The 21,336-nt window shown below is 41.6% G+C and overlaps 1 protein-coding gene across 1 annotated transcript; it reads left to right on the forward strand.

Annotated features, from left to right (window-relative positions):
- Nucleotides 1-1,052: 1,052 nt before the first annotated feature.
- Abhd13 (abhydrolase domain containing 13) lies at nucleotides 1,053-12,491 on the forward strand. Its single transcript, XM_051181970.1, has 2 exons — nucleotides 1,053-1,313; nucleotides 10,829-12,491. Exon 2 carries the CDS (start codon nucleotides 10,849-10,851, stop codon nucleotides 11,860-11,862), a length of 1,014 nt encoding a protein of 337 aa, XP_051037927.1. The 5' UTR covers nucleotides 1,053-1,313; nucleotides 10,829-10,848; the 3' UTR covers nucleotides 11,863-12,491.
- Nucleotides 12,492-21,336: the final 8,845 nt, after the last annotated feature.

Genomic DNA, 21,336 nt, shown 5'->3' on the forward strand with positions numbered 1-21,336 from the left:
ACGTGCATAGACGACAGGCCTCTCAAATGTGTTCGGCGGCTGGAAATAAAGTTAACCGATAGTTTTGTTGAACTCCTACTGTCGCTCGATAACCGTACTAGATATTCAAGGTGGATGGAAATATAAACGCATGCCCTACACCTCAGGAACTCTGGAAATGTGGCCGTGATCTGCCCTATTCCACCAACGAGAATGCAGAAAATTATGGGGCAAAGGCGAGAACTTCTGGGATTATTTCTTTTGGAAGTGAAATTTTGCAGCTCCAGTAAAGGGCGGGAGTGTTAAGAGCTTTTAAGGGCTGTCTGGTGTGCAGGAATCTTATTCACAACACCAACAGTTCGGGGATAGTTTGTGGCCAGTTACTTTCCGATTAGTTCGCCCAGGTCTCCCGAATGTCGCCGGTGATGGGGTAAAGCCACGGGTTACTGTGGTCAGAGGAGGCCCCGCTGCTGGTCTGCGGATGCGACTCTGGTCCTTGTCCAACTTCTACCCAGCTCCGACCTCACACAGGTTGGGTTTGCGTTAGTGATAGCAGAACCACGAATTATGAAACAGGAAAAACTGGAAATTGATTCTAAGTCCTGACAAGAATGTCTGGTTTTAGCTGCACGGCTCATGGAATCAAAATTGTTGGTTGTTTGTTTGTTTTTTGTTTTCTCCTCGCGGAATAATTTAAAACACAAAAAGGAATAGAAAAAGACGTGATTGCCCCTGGGTATGGTGGAACAGAGAGCTCATTGTAGATAAAAGGTAGAGCATAACCAGAGGCAGAGACAGCTGGCAGAATCCGGAGTGAACACGACCCTGAGCTGGGTCTCAGGACTGTCAGACAGACAGTGCAGCGCTTTGCCTCGGGAATTCAATCCCTCAGGCCGGACGGACGGACGGAAAGACAGAACAGCGCTTTGCCTCAGGAATTCAATCCCTCACGCTTCCTGCAGTGTGTGCCCACCTCGTACCAGAAACGCGGAGTCATTTTTTTTTTTGGCTCCTCCCGGCCACCGTCGTGGGAGGGCGGAGCCTGACGCTGTGCGCATGCCCAGAGGGACATCCTGGCTTCCTACTCCGGGGAGGAAGCCGGAGAACGGGTTATGTGGGGGCCGGCGGGGGCATTTGCCAGCGACACCGCGCGCGGGCCGGAAGTGAAGGCTGCGCCAGCCGCGCCGCAGGAGCTCCAGGCTCGACGGTGGCGACGGCGGCCCCTCGGCGGGAGGAGGACGATGAGGAGCGGCGGGGGCGGCGCGGGGCCTCGCTGCTGCGCGGAGCCGGGTTCCGAGCCCGCGGCCGACTGCGCAGCCCGCCCGCGAGCCTGAGTGAGTGCGGTGGGGACGCGGGCGGCTGGGATCCGGGAGCCGGCGTCGCCCTCGGTCCCCTCCCTTCCCCCGCCCGCAGGGAGCAGTCGGTCAGCAAACCCCGGGCTTGGGTCGGTAACAGGTGCAGACTAGCGAACAGCGTGGCTGCAAGCTTTGGGGGCCTTAAAATTCAAGTTTTCTCACACCCCAAGTCACTTGGCCGGGAGTAGACTTTTACCACCATTGATGCGAAGCGAGAATGCATCGGGGAGTGTACTTGGTGTACTTAGCTGAGCTGTCAACCGAAAATGAACCCCCTTCAGCTCTTTGGTTATTTTGTTTGGTTTTTTTTTTTTTTTTTTTTTTTTTTGCACTTGTTTACTACATAGCAGTAACCTAGGGGCCCGTTGGCTTTGAGTTTGGCATTTGGGTTTGTTTGGGGTTTTTTGTCGATCCATCCTGTCTTCTTGCATGAATTAGTACTTAGGTGTGTGCATGCTTAGACATGCGCGTTTCTGAAGCACTGCTTTATCTCATTGAGAATTGATGGTTGTCCGTGTAGAGTTGTGTCATAACTGTACTAGCTGAGACATCACCACCCAATTGAGCCGTGATTGAGTTGGAATTGCACTACACCTTGAGCCTTGCTGTACATGGAAAGTGTAAAGTGAAGTAACATAAGGTCACTGCCATCAAGGAACTCCCAGCCTGTGTAAGCATGGGCTCCTCAGCACATGGGAGAATACTGCCGCATAAGTTGGCACTGACTACAAAATGAAATTGCTGGTGGTAGCAGGAAGAAAAGTCCAAGGGAAGCTTTCCAGGGGATCTGTAGACTGAGCTGGGTGGTTTTCAACAGTAAAATGAAGCCTTACCCTGATAACTTTACTACATGCAAACGTAGTAACCACCAGTGAGTCATTGGCTGTGATGTAGCTGGGATTCACCATGCCTGCTGAGACCATAGGCAATAAAGTGCTTGAACTTTGTCCCTGAAGCGGCCATATTTCAACTAAATGCTTCATCCTGCCTTTGTGTGTTAGGAAATAGTGGAAAGGATCAACCTAGTTGAAGGCAAGCTGCTTCTACACTTATAGCTACAGGTAGCACTTGGCTGGCTGCCTTCCCCCCCAGAACACTGCAGGCAGCTTGTCTTCTGAACTAGAGAGTTACTGGCCAGACTTTCTTGGACCAACTACTGGACATAGTACAGAAACTCAGGCAATGGGCTATCAATCTCTGCAGTTCCGGTGTCTTTCTAATGATTGTTGGTCTGCCTCAGGGAAACCCCAGGCCCTTGAACACCCACTTTAGAATAGATCTAGGACAAGCCCCAGTTCTTGTAATTAAGATGTTTGTCGAGTGACAAGCTTCCTAACACCTTATTACATTTTGTGCCACTGAGTCTCAGGAGGCTTAGATCCCAAAGCAATGAATTCTGCTAAGTTTGCTTGCCAGGATTACTGGTTTTATCACAGCAAGAATGGCCTAAGTCTAGATTGACCTCAGGAACCTAGACACTTCTGTGAAGTCTCCTTCATATAAAAAAATAAATTTCAGCTCAGTGGCTAAAATCTGGCCTGTTTACAATAGTTTATCCCTCTACAGTCTGTCATCAGTATTCAGGATTTTAGGCTTGAGAGTTTCTTTCTGTTGTTTACCATTTTCTTAAGTGCAGATAAATTCTCAGAACAAATTGTTATTGGCTTCCATGGTGACAGTAATCTACCATCCAAGTTTTTTGCTAAGATGACTGCATTTGCTCAACCTTCAGGGTTTCCAGGGAGGAAGCGTGGAGATGATACCTGGTATGATTTGGAAGTGTCTACTTCAGGTTCTAATACTCTCTGGACCCCACAGTCTCTCCAGAGTCTGTAGGCAGATCTGTTCATCTGTCCCCGAGGACTATTAAAACACACTTACTCATTATTGGTGGCATGTGGGTAACCATCAGGGAAATGGATAGCTGTTCCGAGGCATCTTCAGCATGCCGAGGGCAGCTATTTGTGTTTGCATCTCAGCTGTGCAGCTGGTAAAGCGTGAGAACGCCCAGTGCTTAGCAGCAGAAAAGAAAAGTTGGTGTGAGGAATGGAGTTCTGTGCTCCTTGAGATGAGATTGGAATCTGTGAATTCCCCCAGGTTACTAATGAGCATCTGGAAGTTGTCCCCTTGAGACATAGTTATCAGCAGGGACCTGTGCTCACTGCTCTGACAGTTTTCAGCCAGCTAGATATTGTAATTGACAAAGGTGGTTTTCAAAGATCTCTTGTTTAACAAGTATAAACTATACTTTTATCCACTTTATTAAAAATTATCTGAATAAGCAGAGAGTCATTTTATCTGTGGGGTAGTTTTGACCTTTATAAAATATAAATGTGGTAAAGAAATTGATTTGACCAGTTCAGTATCTAGTTTATCACCACACTGAAAATTAAAATACTTTATAGCTGAGTTTCAGTTATCATATATTTGTTACTCTTCCAGGTGAAATATTACTGGATAAGAACTCTTATATTGCACAAAGGATTTAAATAGTATGCTGTTCTTAATTTGCAGGACTGAAGATTATGGTGGAAGGCAGTAGAGATACTTACATTAAAGTGTTAAAGCTCTCAAGCTCTGGTTTCAGGTCTCTCTGTCTCTGTCTGTCTCTCTCCCTCTTCTGTGTGTGTGTGTGTGTGTGTGTGTGTGTGTGTGTACGTGTGTACATGTACACCTGAATATTGGTGCCCTCATAGTTCAGAGGAAGGCATTGGATCTATCTCCTAGAGCTGTGGAGAGCTGTCCAGCTGAACTCAGGTCCTCTGCAAGAGTAGTGTTTGCTCTTAACCACTGAGCCATTCTCCAGCCTTTAGGACCTCTTTATATTTTGAGTAATTATTGAGGATCAAAGAAATTTGAATTGTATAGATATTTTATTGTGTTAGAAATTAAAAGTGGGAGTTTATGAATTAGTAATAAATCCGTGACAAAATAACAAGCAGCATTTCTTGTACACCTCCTGTAAATTGCAAAAGTAGGACTATAGCATTGTTTACCATTTTTAACATCACTTTGATGCCTGCTAGGCAAGGCTTCTGCATCCATGCTGTCTAGATAAAGCATGCATATGTAGACCCACACACTGCTGTGACTGTAGGTGGAGGAGCAACGTGTTCTTTGCTGCTGGAGCACATTGTAGAGGTAATTACTTAAAGGTCATTTAGATTGTGGTGTTAGAAACCTGTGTCAAAAAAGTCTTGGTGCTCATGCAGTGGAACCCACTGGATATGTGTCACATTAGACTTCTGTCAATTTTTGGCCATTTAGAGTATGTTCACTGAATTCAGCATTTTCTTTCAAATGGTAACACATCACACATCTAATCAATCAGTTGCCAAAAATCATACTTTCTGGTATCACCGCCACTGCAGAATTGTCAGTCTTCAAATATTAGAAATTTGAGCTTCATTCATCTCTTAAAAAAAAAAAAGTCTTGTAAACACATACATCTGCTAAATATAATGGCTGTTTCTTATTAAAGGAAAAATATGTCCCTGTGAAAAGGCATCTAGTGTAACCTGCACTTCAGATGTGTGTTTCAGGCATAGCACAAGAGCTTCATGAGTATCCCTGATACCACGCCTACCACAGAAGCTTTAAAGGTGTTAGCAGACAGCTGGCTGTTTACTGTTCCTTCAGTACTATCTCATGAATCTGGTTTTCCCCCTTCTTCACCAAGCTCATAGCTGGGGTGGGAGGAAAGTCTTGCCTGTTGACTCTGCACATAGACGCTTGCTTGGGCACGAGTGTCATCCATCATTGCATACCCACAATAGCTGTTAAACACTGAAAAGTTAGCTAGCACCACAGTGTCTTAATGAAGACAGTGCTGATCCTGTGGACCCTTTAGGGCCTTGAGCAGCACCAGAAGTCTGTGCCATGTTTGAGAACTTGAGGCATAAAACCACCCATTTCAGCTGGGGCCTCAGAGTTCATAGAACCTAACTGCTTTAATTCCCTCTCTGCTGTCCTTGCCAAGTATGTATTTAGATTTTGAATCTTTTGTATTTCTATGAATAATTGTGCTAAGTGATTAAAAATAAGTGGCACAGACAGCTGCTTAATGGAAAGGAAAGAATCCTAGGTCTGCAATTATGCTTTGTCCTGCTTTTAAAAGATTTGTTCAAGTTTTCCCTTGATTTCTTTGGTGATTGTTGGTGGTAAAGGTTGAAGTTTGCTTTTCTGTGTTACAGAGGACTATGAGCTTTGATTTCCTTAGTGAACGTGTGTGAAGCAGGTACACTCATGAGTGTGTGTCCACCATGCAAACAGCTCAAAGGTTGCTTAAGATGTACTCAGCAGATCATAAGGCATACAGTAGCAAAAACTGACGCGTTGGTTGTGTTCAAAAATACAAAATTAAGCATCAGGATTCAGAGTGGTGTCCTTATCTGTGACATTGTCCTCCATCTTTAAGTGGTATAACATAGTAAGATGTGTGAGAACCTAATGATCTCAGTTTAGAGACATGGCTAACATGCCAGCTATAATAATCTCCAGTCGTTCACATGGGTCTGATAGCACCCCAGGGGCCTACAGCAGTATTCTAAGGGGTAGGGGTAACTGATAATGAATTCTTTTTTTTTTTTTTAACACCAGTTTATAGGATAGTTAAATTTTTTTTTCTTACTTTATGTATATGAGTATGTGTTTGTGTGAGAGCCTGTGTGAGATAACCTTTACATTGTGTGTGCAGAAAGTTTGGAGGCCAGAAGAGGGCATTGGATCCCCTAGGATAGAGCTTGAGGTGGTTGGGAGCTGCCTCTTGGTAGGTGCTGGGAATTGAATGAGCAGCAGAAACACTTAACCAACGAGCCATGTCTCTAGCCTGTAAGATGTTTTCTTAGTAATGAAGCCATTTGTATCTTTCAGGCACATGTATCAGTAAGGGAGCACAGGGCTGAGGAGGTCACATGAGTATGGCCGGCCATAATGCTTATTAAGTAGTTTTTCATTTCATCTCATCTTGGTTGGTATTGCATAGGAATCAGCCTTCCCTGTACCTCACTGAAGTACCTTAAAGGAAGGACAGAAACTGCATGGCAGTAGCTGAAGCCCAGATAGCAGGGCAGGGTACAACCCTGATTTGGCAGGGCAGGCTACAGCACCTTTTTTAAACGTGGCACTCACCAGAAAGCATCGAGCTTCTTGGGACAGAAGTGGAGCTGGGCTATAACTCTCAGGGCCCACATCTAGTAGACCTAGGTCTACCAGACAAACTGCAGGCCCCAGAAAGTTCCACAGTCTCCTAAAACAGTTCAACAAGCTGGGGAGTAAGTGCTGAAACCCATGAGGCTGTGGGGGCATTGCACATTTAAATCATAGCTGAGTGTACCTGCCATGGACTTAAAGACCTACAGCATCAGAGCCCTAGAGATGTTGAGAAGTAATTGGGATGTAGGAAGTCACCAAGTGACTACTGTGATTACTTATAATTATCTTGATCGAAATTCTGATGCAGTGTAAGACATAGCCGATACTTCACATTAGTGTCTCGGGAACAGTTCTCTTAGGGGAAAACAAACCTGCCCAACCTGGCTTTGCAGATTCCTGTGTTCTGTTTCCAGAGAAGTACTTACTGACAGCAGTGTGATAGCACAGAGCATGCTGTTCAGAAAACATGTTCCCTTCATATATTAGTCAAGCATATTGTAGCGGGGCGTATACCTTTTGATTCTGTTATGTAAGGTTGGTGGCATTGATGCTGTAATGTATAAATTCTAGCACGCCACACTTTTTGACTGTAGTTAACATGGTACACTAAGTGAGGAGGAGCATGTGTTTAGCTTGGGTAAGTTTGAGCTATCAATAAGGTATCAGGTATTGGAGAACAGAGAGATGGGGAGTGTAGGTAAAGAATAGACATGCTAATGAGACTAATTCACATTAAAATGTGCTGAGAGTCTTGACAATGAAACCCCTAGGGGAGAAAAGGTGCTTGCTTCTATTACCATAGTACAGGGCTGAGAAAATTAGTGTTAAAAGGCAGAGACACCTTGTGGCTCACACTTACAGAGTTCACTGTGCTCCTTGCTTTGTATGTGCACAGGGCAGGATGTGATTGATAGCAAAAACTGCCCACACATTGCCCTGACTTTCTCTAGTAAACCCCACTTCCTGACACTCCATGTCTTCCAAGGGATATTGGGGACGGCCACATCCAGACTGTCCCAGCAGTGAGCAGACATTAGACAGCTTGCAGAATGGTCCACTGGAGAGGAGAGGGTCAGATTATAATAGATATTGGAGTTGTTGACAATGGTTGAGACATTTGTGTGATGTTGTCTGATCATGTCTGATAAGGTGGCAAGGAAAGAATTGAGAAACATGAAGCCAGGTATTCCCCTAGACACGGGCTAAAACCACACAGCAATAACATAACATAGAAGAATGGTATAGAAGATGCTTAGTGATTTTGTGTTATTCATAAATAGGTCTACTGCTTCTTACTGTCCAGTCAATCTATTGGTGAAAATCTTATCCTTTAGTAAACCCATTACTAAATGATGCTAATGTGTCAGTATAAAATGCATTCCAAAATGCAAAATCATCTGACAAATACTCTTTCTTTGTGATAACTCAAATATTTTGTTATGTGACATATACTTTGAGGCACAGTTGATTACCTCATTTATGTCACATGACCAAGTCTTGGAGTTAACTGGATATTTCAGACTTGAAAGACGTAAGTACTACACAAGGCACCAGCCAAGCTCTGCATAATTCAGTGGTGATTTCTAGTGAGCTATGTTGGCGTCAAGTACATCTTTCCCATTAGTAGCTCAGGTACAGTGGGAAGATGGCACAAGAGGAGGAGTAGGTCCTACACAGTACAACTATTCTCTGCTTCTCACAAAATACTATCTTATTAACAGTCCATGGGTGTAGGCTCCAACACCCAACAGAGGACACACTGTTTCATATGGCACCCAGCTCAGAGAAGCTCTCACTTAAACTTTCCTGTAGCCCTTGATTTTCTCCTAACCATGAAGGAGCTCACCAGCAGCTCACAGTGCTCAGCCTATAGCCTACCCTTCTCAGGCATCCAGGGAAATAGGCCTGAAGGTTAAATTCTGGTTGCTTTTTATATGCCAAAGGAGGAGCTCTTGCTAACCCTTTATCTAATTAGCAAGCTAGACATAGAGCACTCATGCAGTACTGCCATAGCTCTGTGCAGCTGGCCTTTTCATAGTCAGAACATCTGGACTGTGTGTAGTTGATAATGCAGGTGACTGGTTTGCTGACTGCTCTTCAAATTTAGCAGACTAAAAGTCCTTCTTAAAATGACATGCCATGTTGGAGTTACCCTATGGGTATCCTTGAGGTGGATGGCGGTGTCAGCAGACTGGGTTATGTGGTATCATTTTGACCCATGTCTATCAGTTTGAAGGAAACAGTCATTCATGTTCATTTTATTAATGTGTTCTAAAAAACACTGAGGTTCGATTGGTATTCTTCAAAATGGGCTCATAATTACTCGTGCACTGTGACCTAACCATTCATTGTAAATTATGTTTGTCATATTTTTGTTCTCAAAATTATGTTATCCTTTAATATGACCTTGAGGAAGGTGTTTTGGAAACTTCTAGTTTTATTACTTACTGCTAATCAGTTATACACTTAGACAAATGACCCCATTACCCACTGCTCAGAATATGCCTGTTTTAGCAAGCTGATAATATTATTAGACATATTGGTTAGGTACATAGTCATGAGGGATACAGTACTTAGACAAGAAATGGGGCTCAGGCCTGTAGTAACTGAGGATTACAACTGTAGAGCAATCTAAGCAAACATAAATATGGGTATATGTTGGGCTTTCTAATTCCCCTTACAAGTCCTTCTTTTTTTCTTTAATAAGAATTGATTTGAAAACAAAGTCACCTAATTGCTAATTACCCAATTGCAGACACATTTTCAATAGTCACATGTTTCTAGTGGGGTTTCAGCTTGCTTTCTCCTACTGAGTTAGAGTGGGATTAGATGACCGGTTGGGAAGATGAGAGAGGTTTAAGGGCAGTAGGGTTTCAGTGTGCTTTTGCCTACTGGGTCACTGAAATGAGCCCTGAATTCTTTTTTGTTGGTTAATCATTGACACTTTGTCAAATAACTAGGTGGGCCGTGAAAAGAACAATAAGGATTTTGATTTATTTCTTAAATAAGATCTTAAGTGGTGTCTTACTACATTTTTGCAGGACTCTAAAGTGCATGTATATGCAGGCTCAGTGCTTGTGTATTATTGCTAAACCTTTTAAATCAGTTTTTCGTTTATAATTAAAATCATTGTCTTCATTGTTGTTCCTGTTACTTTGCAGAGCTGGGGATCAAGTCCCAGGCTTTTACATGTGCTAGCAGATATTCTCTCATTGACCTATATATGCTGCCTCCACATTCTTTTATATTTTATATCAAGTTGGAGCCAATTTACTTTCAGTTTTCCTTAATACAACTCAAAAATGTGTTTGAGCTTTATATGGGAAGTTAACTGTGTGCCATCAGAGTTTGCTGCTGCAAAGGGATAAACCAGCCCTGTATCAAGTATTGGCAGGTGGTGGGGATAAGCAAGCCTTGACTGGAGTGGTGTACTGAGTGTGCTTTGCACTGCACCCTACGGTTCAGCTTTAGCTAGATTTAATACCTACAGTGCTTGGATATTGCTTTTCTTTAAGTTGTGTTTTTTATTTGACCTTCAATGTTTCTTTTTCCTGTAACAAAGCTTGCTACAATTGGATGCCATTGTTTATTTCTAGGAATCAGAGAGAAAAAAAAAGATTATGCTATTACTTATGTTCAAATGACTCATTTGAATAAAAATTGAAGCAAGAAGGTTGAAGGGGGTGGAGGTCAATTGCCTAGCTTGCTGGAGCCCCTGTGTTTGGCTCCCATTACCATATAAAACTGAACATAATGGTATGAGCCTGTATGTAGTCTCAGTACTGGAGATGTGGAAATGTGGAGTCGGGAGGATCAGAAGTTCAAGGAGAGGGGTGTGTGTGTGTGTGTGTGTATGTGTGTGTATAAAATCTTTAAAGGAAAAAGTGTGGAGACATATGATGCAATAGTAAAACCTCATTTATAAAATAACTGACTTGACCAATGTGTAAGAGTTGAAAGAACTGCGGGTAAGAGGGCCTCTGAGAAGCATGCTGCCTCCTGAGTCATTGAAGAGCTAGGACAGCAGCCAGATTGAAGCCTCCATCTCCTCATGTGTAAAGATGGGAATGGTGTTAAAATTTTGTTTTGTTTTTATCAAATCACTAAGAATACATGAATGAAGTACTTGGAAGCAGATAAGTGCCTTTTCACAGTATATGGGTTTGATGAATGTGTTCTGTGACGACAGGTTGGAAAGATGTAGTATGGGGGTAATAAGGAATTGTAGTGGACAGTTTCATGGGCAGAGTAACATAGTTCCTCAAGTACTGAGTGCATGTCATGATGGGTTTACCTTTAGAGCTGCTTGCTGAGTCATTGGTCCTCTCTGTGTCTCCTAGGATATCTACGTGGAGCTACCATGGAAAAATCCTGGATGCTGTGGAGCTTTATTGAAAGATGGCTACTAGCCTTGGCGTCCTGGTCTTGGGCTCTCTGCCGCATCTCTCTTTTACCTTTGATAGTGACTTTCCATCTTTATGGGGGCATTGTCTTACTTCTGCTAATATTCGTGTCAATTGCAGGAATCTTATATAAATTCCAGGATGTCTTGCTCTACTTTCCAGAACAGCCATCCTCTTCCCGCCTTTATGTTCCCATGCCCACGGGTGTTCCACATGAGAATATTTACATCAGAACCAGAGATGGAGTACGCCTGAATCTCATCTTGGTTAGATACACTGGAGACAATTCCCCATATTCCCCAACTATAATTTATTTTCATGGGAATGCAGGCAACATAGGCCACAGGTTACCAAACGCACTGCTTATGCTGGTCAACCTCAAAGTGAATCTTGTACTTGTTGATTATCGGGGATATGGAAAAAGCGAAGGAGAAGCCAGTGAAGAAGGACTGTATCTGGATTCTGAAGCTGTGCTAGACTATGTGATGACTAGACCTGACCTCGATAAAACAAAGGTTTTCCTTTTTGGCCGCTCCCTGGGAGGAGCAGTGGCCATTCACTTGGCCTCTGAGAATTCTCATAGGATTTCAGCCATCATGGTGGAGAACACGTTCCTAAGCATACCACACATGGCCAGCACACTATTTTCCTTCTTCCCAATGCGTTACCTTCCATTATGGTGCTATAAAAATAAGTTTCTGTCCTACAGAAAGATCTCGCAGTGCAGAATGCCTTCTCTGTTCATCTCTGGCCTCTCTGACCAGTTGATTCCACCCGTGATGATGAAGCAGCTCTACGAGCTTTCCCCATCCCGGACTAAGAGATTAGCCATTTTCCCAGACGGGACCCACAATGACACATGGCAGTGCCAAGGATACTTTACTGCGCTCGAACAATTCATCAAGGAAGTTATCAAGAGTCATTCTCCTGAAGACATGACAAAAACATCATCCAATGTCACTATTATCTGATGCCACTCTCTTGATGGATGCCTTAGGTTTCAGTTTGTGTAGAATGATGATGTCCTTTCTGGGTGTATTCATGCTGGTCTGCACAGTGACTCTGAGCTTTGAAGGGGACTCAGCATTCCATTCTGATGGTCCTATAACTTTACATATTTTCAGAACTGGGCTTCTTGAGATTATTTCATATTCCCACCAAAACTTTCAGCCTAGTTATATACCCTTAACTTTAAGATGGCGGTGTGATGAAGCTCTTCCAAAAGTCTTTTGTTGATTAAGTGGTAAAATCTATGTTGTAATCAGATGGAGACACAAACAGGAAACCTTCAGGTGTTATTCCTTTAGTAAACATTGGGACAATCACAGTAAGCAAGCCTAGTGCTTCTGTGTTTTCACCCTAAACATTAAGATGAAGTGCATGGTGGTGTTTCATTCTTGACTTATGCAATGCGATATTTTAAATGTAAATAACACTGGTCACATGCCAATGTATATGGTTCCCTGGGTTATATCTATTTTTATGTAAACTCTATTTTGTTTTTGGTGAGGAATGAGTGTGAGGCCTGTGAGCAGATTCCATGCTCTGCTGCTGAGATCTGGGTTTTTCCTAATAATAAACAGGACCATTTTCCAATGTAGATGTACTGTGTTTCTGTTAGGTACTGTCTGGATCATGGCTAGTGAAATAGGAAGTTAGCATTTTACTACAGCTTTCTTTACATATTGAACTTTTAACATTTGTGGTTTTAATTGCAAACAGAATTTTAGCCTCTGTCAGTTTAGTTGAATCTCCAACTAAAAATTAACAGTCACAGCAAGGGCTGGAACTAGCTAATAGTTGAGTGAGGATACCTGAACACGTATGCACATTGAGCCTTAATACAGTGTTCATCTGATTGAAGTCCCAGTACCTAGGATGTGCCTGACCTGACAGAGGCAAGCATCATTTATTGACTTTTTTTGTAAGTAAATTACATAATGAAAGAAAAACAAAACAAAAAACATCCAAGTATGGCTTAATATTTCAGTTCTGTGTAATGGGGCTATGTAAAGTGACAGTCTTAGAATGTCAGTCAGTTTTTACAGACTGAACTGAAGGATTCCAAAGCTTTTGCCAGCCTGTTACACATGTAGCAATTAAGGAGTTGTGGGTGGGAAGCTGTGCTTGACAAAGTGAGCCTCTGATACCTGAAGACATTTGGCAACATTCCAGCCATGATGAGGTATGGAACCTGCCATGTCCTTTCCCACAGTCCTCACTAGGTAGATGTGCTTGAGCCCTGCACATTAGGTCAGCTCCAACACACATGATTGCAGGTAGCTTAGCTATATTTATTGACCTTCCACAAGCAGCTAGACCTTAATTCAAAACTTTCCATGAACATAGGGCTAGAAATACTTTTGCCAAGTAGCATTCCTAGCCTTCACTTTATGCCAGTGTTTAGAAAACAATAATGTATAGCAAGTATAATTTCTAAAGAATAATGTTTTTCTATAAATTATTAATTGTAATTAGTCCTGTTTTTTAAAGAGTTGGTAACTCATCATGGAGGGTGTATTTTGTATGTGTAAATTCGCCACACAATTAAAGGCTGCCTTTCATCTTGTCAGTTTTGCTATGTAGATCAACTATCCTGAATACTAATTCACTGAAAGGATGAAAAGTAACAACAGCCAGAACTCAGTCTCTTTAGAAATGAGCTGTCATGCATACTTGATCAATTTTTACCTTTACAGAGTACTGTATTCCTGCTCTGCTTCCATCAGTCACTTGGTCTGGAGGAGATTTTCAGCATTCTTCTAATGAAGTAGGACAGCTGCCCAGTCCTTGCTGTTTTCTCTGTTGCTCTTCCTGCTCAGCTTTTGCTGACTGGGACTTGAGGGATGGAAGAACACTACTGCACCACCACTTTTGTCTCCCAGAGGAACCTTCATCTTGCAGCAGAGACAGCTATGTTTAGGGTTGTAGGGCATCTCTTGTTACCACTTTTGTACTTGATGCAATGTCTTTAGATGGGTAGGGATACACACCCTTGGCATCATTTTTGAAAACTTTGTCTCTTGGTCTTGGTGAAGCATGATTTCTGCCTGAGTCACTCCTTCACTTTGGCTTCATCATTGGTAGGCATGGTTATGGTCTGTCAGTTTCTAGCTCATTGTTGAATTACAGTGAGAGAAGTGGATAAATAATCTTAATTTATTCGCTACTATGAATTTGGAAAGACAAAAGTTATCCTAAACATGACAAAACCAACGTACTTAGAAAAAAAGTCTAAAGTTCTGTATTTTAAAGAATAGAAGAAACCAGATTTTTTTTTTTCTTTAAAGATCCTACAGAGAATACTGCATACTAAGGGAAGAAAGTATTTGTTACAGACAGAAGGCTATCAGTAGGCCAGAAACCATTGACAGCAGGTGGTGACTCCTAAATTGGGAGACAGGAATACTTAGCTGATGAGACGAAGGAGCAGAAAATGGCAGAACACCATTTTAAATTAAAGTCCACTACAACATGATCCTACATCTGGTGTAACTGTCTAATGTTTTGCAAATAGGGTTTTGACCATTGAGGCACATCCATTAACTGTTGCTGTAAAATGGGTTGGTCACACAAAACTTTAAAGCACAGCTGGGCTGGGGTCACTTGACACTGAGAGTGGCCTTGGCTCTGCTGACATCACAGAGCAGTTGTGTGTGTGTAGCTGAGGATTTGTACCTGCTGATGCTTGCCCTTGTGTTAGATTTGGCTTGGGTGGGAATAGGTCTAGTAGCGATGATTGGATAGTACATGTACTCTCTTGGAAGCTGCTCTTAGTAATGGTTTATGTTAACATATCTTTCCTCCTTAACGTCAGGAGTCAGTAAGGTGACCCCTTGAAAGAAGTCACTTTTTCATCTAGGCCAGTGGGGGTCAAACAGATCTTTCACAGGGGTCGCCTGAGACCATCAGAAGACACTGTGATTCACAAAAGTAGCAAATCACAGTTGATGAAGTAGGAACAAAAATATTGTCATTGTCTGAGGGTCAACACATGAGAAACTATGTTAAAGGGTCACAGCATTAGGAAGGTCGAGGACCACTGCTGTAGGTAATCATGGACATACGTGAGCCCATTGATCATCCCCCAAGCCTTTTTTCCTCTCATGTTTGATAATTTTAAAAGACTGAAAGGAAAAAAAGTTAAGTCATAAGTAACCCTTTTGCATAGTTCACTTAAACTTAGGTATTTTCGTGTGACTCAGGTGAAGTTGGGATTGACAGCACAGGAGTCTGTCTACTTTTTAGCTTGCTAACTAGAAAATGCAAAGCTCTTTGTGTTTGCAATGCATATGCACCTCACTTCCCCTAATCAGAAACACACTGCTCACTTGTGTGGAGAGTCAGTCAGTCATCCTATTGCCAGTCAACATTTGCCAATGGCACAGATATACCTCCATTTATATTTTGTACTTTAAGAATGTAGATTAAAGCTAGAACTGTATAAGCCACACTTTTGACATAAAGTGCAATATATACATATATAACGGGTGTGTGCAACATAATTTATAACAATTTCTCTCAGTACAGCATATACTGAAAATTCATCTTCCACATAGTTAGGTACATTCGGGATGAATTAAGGTAGTCCAGTTTCATAATCTGAGCTGTAATCTTGTTATTACCATATTTTCTTTGAAATAATAATAAAATTTTATAGCTCAAATTTGAATGTTCTCATACCTGTACACTAGCCATGGCAAGGAAACATTTGTGAGGTATTTTGTTTGTTTGTTTGTTTTAAACATCTCTTTTAAGGTATACTTTTTATTTTTCTGTACTGACATGCAATAAATTGATACATGAACAATTTGGTTAATGTTAGATAGTTTGTATTCAAAGTCTTAAAAAATTCTATTCATGTATTATAGGACATTAAGGTATCTAATAGTTCAATAAAACTATGAGTTTCACTGAACATAATGAATCATACTTTAGTGATGTGAATGAAAATGTTGGCATTTCCTTCTCCCAAGAATATAATAGTAGTCCTATGTGCATTCAATTTAGGCTGATATCAGAAATATTTTCTACATATGAAATATTGTTGATTGCTTAAGCCCCAAACATCCTTTCAGTCTCATGGATATTGTTGAACTGTTTGCCCTTGTCTCCTTCTCTCAGATTTCATAAAGTACTTTTCTAGAAATTTTCATGTATTTTTTTTTCCCTCCCATTTGTGTTTTAGTCCATGACTCCAGCTGATTAAAGTGTTCTTATAGTTAGTTTTATGGGTCTACAACTTGCTTTCCTAAAAAAGACACTTGTGTTGAGTAGTGCCCACCCAGGGTGGATGATTGGAAATGCATGACATGCCTTAAAGCATCCTAGAGGAGCATCATGATCCTCACTGCTGCAGACTGTCTCACTGTGAGAAGATGTGATGGAAAGCCGGCACTCCTGAGCTGTCAAGAGTTCTCCAGACAGGAATCACTGGTTTCAGCATCTCATGTTTAACTCAACTCTTCCTTAACTTCCCACAACATTCTAGAAAATGATGATCTGATGGAACTGGGATATTGAGGGATAGGGATGGAGAAGACGGTGTTTGAATACTTAGAAATAAGGCCTGGGAATTCATGGGTTTGTGACACCAAGTCACCAAGTCTTCCTCATAAACTTCTGCAGCAGGTGAGTAAAGTGGTCTGGGGTTTTCAGGCAGAAGGACACCCCCACCCCCAATCTCTCAGTCTGAATCTACAGTACATTTGCTAATTTACTCAATGAAAGAGCTTGAAAATACTACCCATCTTGGAGTAAATTAGAATTTCTGGGATTGGAATACGAAGTGGACTCACTAAGGTTCACTCCCAAGGAATTGCCAAGAACTGAAATTTAAAAGTGTGAGACTGTAATTCCTTTAAATAGTTATATGTTTGTCATCATACAGAGGCCCTGCACACTCAATAAACCTCATGCTCTCCTAAGCCTTTTACAGTCACCAGGCTTAAGGACTGGCTGGGAAGTTCTAAAGTATGTCCTAGTAAATTGGAAACTAACTTGATACTTCCTATTCTCCACAATGCTGCCATACCAGTGCTAAAGTTCTGACAGCTGAGAGTATTGATTGAGACCTTATGATCAATATTTCTGCTTTGTTATTTGTAAAAATTCATTTGTTCTTATTTCACATGTTTAGGTATTTTACCTACGAATAACTATGGGACCTTGCGTGTGTAGTGTCCTCTGAGGCTAGAAGATGGCATCAGGTCCCTTGGAACTAGATGTTGGTGAGCTGCCATGTGAATGCCAGCCATCAAATCTCTTCAGCACCTATTTTGTCAATCTTACAGATGACAGGTCTACCAACTCTTTCCTAACTTTGAAGGCTGCCTCTCCTCAGCACCATGGGTGTTCAATTGGCTATATCTCAGAGTGAAGATAGCCTTTGCTATTCTTCACACATCTGATTCAAATCTCACCTTATTTGTGAATTGGATTCGTTCTACTCCAGACTCAGACCTGATATTTGTGTCTGTAAGTGCCTCTGAGACCTGGACTCAGGCTTGTGTGAGCCCAGAGCATGTTTTTTCTCTTTTCTTGAATATCCATCACATTTAATCTTTTGTCTTATTGCTGGGTATACTTAGGTGTCTATTACATACTCTTATTTTCCTTTCCTCCAACAGCAAGGCTCACCAGAATTGTTTCCATAATGCATGTCACTTAGTTGGATCCTGAACACTTAGTCCTCAGAAGTTACTAAGCCCACCCCCAAACCACCACCCCAAGGAAAGGAAGTACAGAGAAGCAATTACTATAAAAATTGTTTCATAGGGGAAGCAAACAAGTCTGGGAAGTTAAATACACGTCTTAGAAATGTTGGAAATAATTTGTACTAAAATTTCAGAGAGTCCTGAAAGATCCAGCTGAAAGCTAAGAAGAGGAAAAGATCAAATTGGAGTGCACACAAACCCAAAAAAAAAAAAAAAAAAAACCCCAGCTTGTGGAATTGTGGAATGGACACTGGGGAGGGGTTGTCAATAAGGATAGTGACAGGACCAGAAAGGAGGGTACACTTACGGAAGATTGTATTAGGAATAGAGCTGGTTTGCTGGACTGTAAGCCTAATGTTGATAAGCACACCAGAAGTGGCCACTGGGGGGGTGGGGGAGGAGATGGGACTGTTTGTTTTCCAGTGATAGTCATTATGTTCCATCTTTGATTTTTTTTTAACCCCCTCACTGTACCTGTCTCCTAAAACTATCGCCATTAATCTTATAATGCAAGTAAATGTCTCTGTCGTTATCCTCAGGTGAGTTTGGGCATAGCATTATAAAAATGCATAAGAACAGGCCACAAACTACACTACCAAGGGTGGGGACAGGGCTTTGCAATCTTCAAAGACTGTATGGTCACACCCTGCATATTGGGCTTTCCATGTATTGACAGGACAATTTCCTGTAGGTGCTACTGGGGGTGGGGGCAGGCTAGGAGGTTTTTAGGTCATGGAGGAGGGCCACAGCTGGGTTGGATGAGTAATGAAAACATGAGAGCCAGCTAGTCCTCTGCCTTCTAAAAACTTAGGATAGCTAGCAGTCTGAAAGCCCAACAGAGCGCCCTTAGTAGATGAGCTGCTGATGCCTTGGTCTTGGACTTCCAGGCTTCCCAAATGGTTCTTTCCTTAGCCTCCTGGTCTGTGGAATCCTATTCCAGCTGCCCAAATGGAATAAGAGTAAACAGTAGGAATTTTTACTGAGCTGACCTAGAGATAGGTGAGAACTGACACCCCATTGAAGTTTGTGTCTATTCCAACAGTCTACCATGGCTTAATGTTAAGTATCTTGTGACTTAGTCACTAGCATCTTGAGTTACAGACACCAAGTGTATATATAAATTTTTATGAATTTGGAAACAATTCTCTTTCCTCAGATATGTATGTAACTAGGATTCCACAAACAATGAATGAAAAGTCCCTCATAAATAGGAAGTGATGTGACTCTCCCAAGCACATTTTATTCAGGAACAAAGTTCTTGAACTTTGAGTCACCATCTTGTCCTAAAGCTCATGAATACCACAGTATCCAGGTCAAAGCTAGTCTAAGTATTAAGATGATCATAAAAGCCACGGCCCAGTAAGTGGTAATTATTATTAAGTCAGAGTCACTCAAATAAATATGCTTTTAAATAAAAATCACTAGTGCTGGGTTTACATACCCAGCATTAGGGAATTTTACTAGACTGCATGATGGGTAGTAACTACCATGCTCCATGCATTTCCCTTTTTACTATTCTTTATCTTTAAAGTTGAGAAAATAGGTCAAGGGCAGCTTGCTGTCTGTTACCATGTGACTAAGACTGAAAAGGGAGACTGGAAACCGATCCCATACTCCTGAAAACCAATATGCTAGGATCATAAGAAGCAGATGTTAGCAAACAAAGTGTGCTCTACTGAAAAACAAACCAGAGCCAGGAAACAAGATGGTGGAATGTGAGGCTGAGCTGGCCCCTGTGGGGCTTGATGGATTTTCCTTCCTCCTTGAGCCTCAGGTTTCCTGGCTATATGGGTGTCCTTAGGTCCTGTCCCCTTCCACTTCTTATTCTCTACACAACTTTTTACTATGTTTGATTTTTTTTTTAATCATGAACTTATAGAAAAGAGGAAAGTACCATGCATTAAGTTTTATCTCTGACAAAGCAGAGAGAAATCATTCTAAGGAATGACAGTTTACTTGGACTTTGGCTTGAAAGGTGTCACCTTACAGCACTGGCATAGAGCTTTAAAGTTTCCCAGGACAAGAATGACCCTAAACACATGTTCCTTCACTAGACCTTGCCTCTTGGTAGCCATTTCATCTCTGAGTTGAGTGATTTATCCATTGGTGAAGTTAGAACCCTCACAATCCATCACCTCTCAACAAGCCTTCCACAGAGGAGCCCTTTGGGAGATACTGCAGACCACAACAGACAGTAAAAGTAATTTCTAAATCTTACCTGAGCTACTGAGCTAGTGACTAGTCACCCATGAACAGTGCATGTTTACTAAACATTCTCTTAATATAGCCTTTAGGAAGAAGACAAAATGCTCTATCGCCCATGATTTTTCAAGTCTATCATCTGAGTAATGTCTTTTACAGAAAAAAAAAATATGATACATTTAGTTGACAGGCAATCCTTGGTTTTTTAGTTGGATTAATTGTGACCCCAAAACTAGAAGTTTCCAGTCCTGGCAATTTATATCTAACTTGTGAGGACAAAGTCATGGCAGATGTGATTAAAAAGTATGACTTGGGAAGGATTGTTCCAAAAGAAGCAGAGAGAGAGAGAGAGAATACACAGGAAAGTAGGTAATGTAGAGGTGAAGATGAGTACTAATGACCAAACCATAAGCCAAAAAGCCAGAAGAGGTAAGAAGTAGACTCACCATGGAATGTGGTTCCATGACACTTCAAGTTCACAGAGATGAAGTTCTGTTATATTCTCAGGGTTTTGTTAACCTCCGTACAGCTTGAGCAGGTAACTCAAATGGGGTGGTACAAAGAAGGAGAGGGTTAGTCCCAGGGATTTCTACATATGCAAGTGTAATTCTGGCATTGGACCATAAACGGAGGTGGAAGGAAATTTTAGAATCATACTATAGAAAGTTGAGATTGCTTTAATGAGACTTGGTAGAAATGCTCTCATGATGGTGCTTCTAGTGGAGTGGGAAGGAATTAAGTGTGTTGGAGAAAGCCTGCTTCAGCTTAATCATGTGGCGAGAGCTAGTCTTCTGTGACCACAGTGTCAATATGTGGTCCTTTTACTATGTGTGTCATACTTCTCACATCTAATCAATGGCGAACAAAGATCATCTCAGAACTGTTTCAGGACATTGGTGAACACACTTTCCATTATGTTAGCCACTGTGCAGGTATTTGCTGTGCTGTAGAAAGTGACTTTTGCCTGGATCCACAAGAGGCTTGCTCAGCAATACTGAAAACACGTGTCAGACATGTTAGCCCAAGCAGCATAAATATTAACATTGTTTTCTTACAAAGTCCCATTAAAAACAAAACCCAGCTTCGCTTTGCATCAAATAGAAAAATCACAAAACAACAGGGATTTGTTAATTAGATACCTATTCTAGAGTTCCAATATACAACTGAACTGAACTAAATGCCTGCTGCATATTATAACAGTGTCTCAGAAAGATTGGTTAGTAGAGACAGTGAAATCTGAAGTGCACAGAAAACGGAAGAAAGTGAATAAAGATTCAGAGCTGTTGGTAATCTGAGCACAATGGAAGTGCCAGGAAAAAAAAAAAAAAAAGGTGGGGCATAAAAATATAAAAATATCCCAAGATGCAATGGCTAAAAACTTCAAAAATTTGATGAAAAATGACAATATCCATATTTAAGATCAAAGAATCTCAAATAGGATGAACACATAGTGACAAGCACATGGAAACATTTAATAGGAACCCTGAGAGGAAAAAGTTAAGACAGCAGCACCAAGAGAAACCAACA

This window comes from Phodopus roborovskii, unplaced genomic scaffold, assembly GCF_943737965.1.
Source record: "Phodopus roborovskii unplaced genomic scaffold, PHOROB, whole genome shotgun sequence".
Classification (NCBI taxonomy): Eukaryota; Metazoa; Chordata; class Mammalia; order Rodentia; family Cricetidae; genus Phodopus; species Phodopus roborovskii.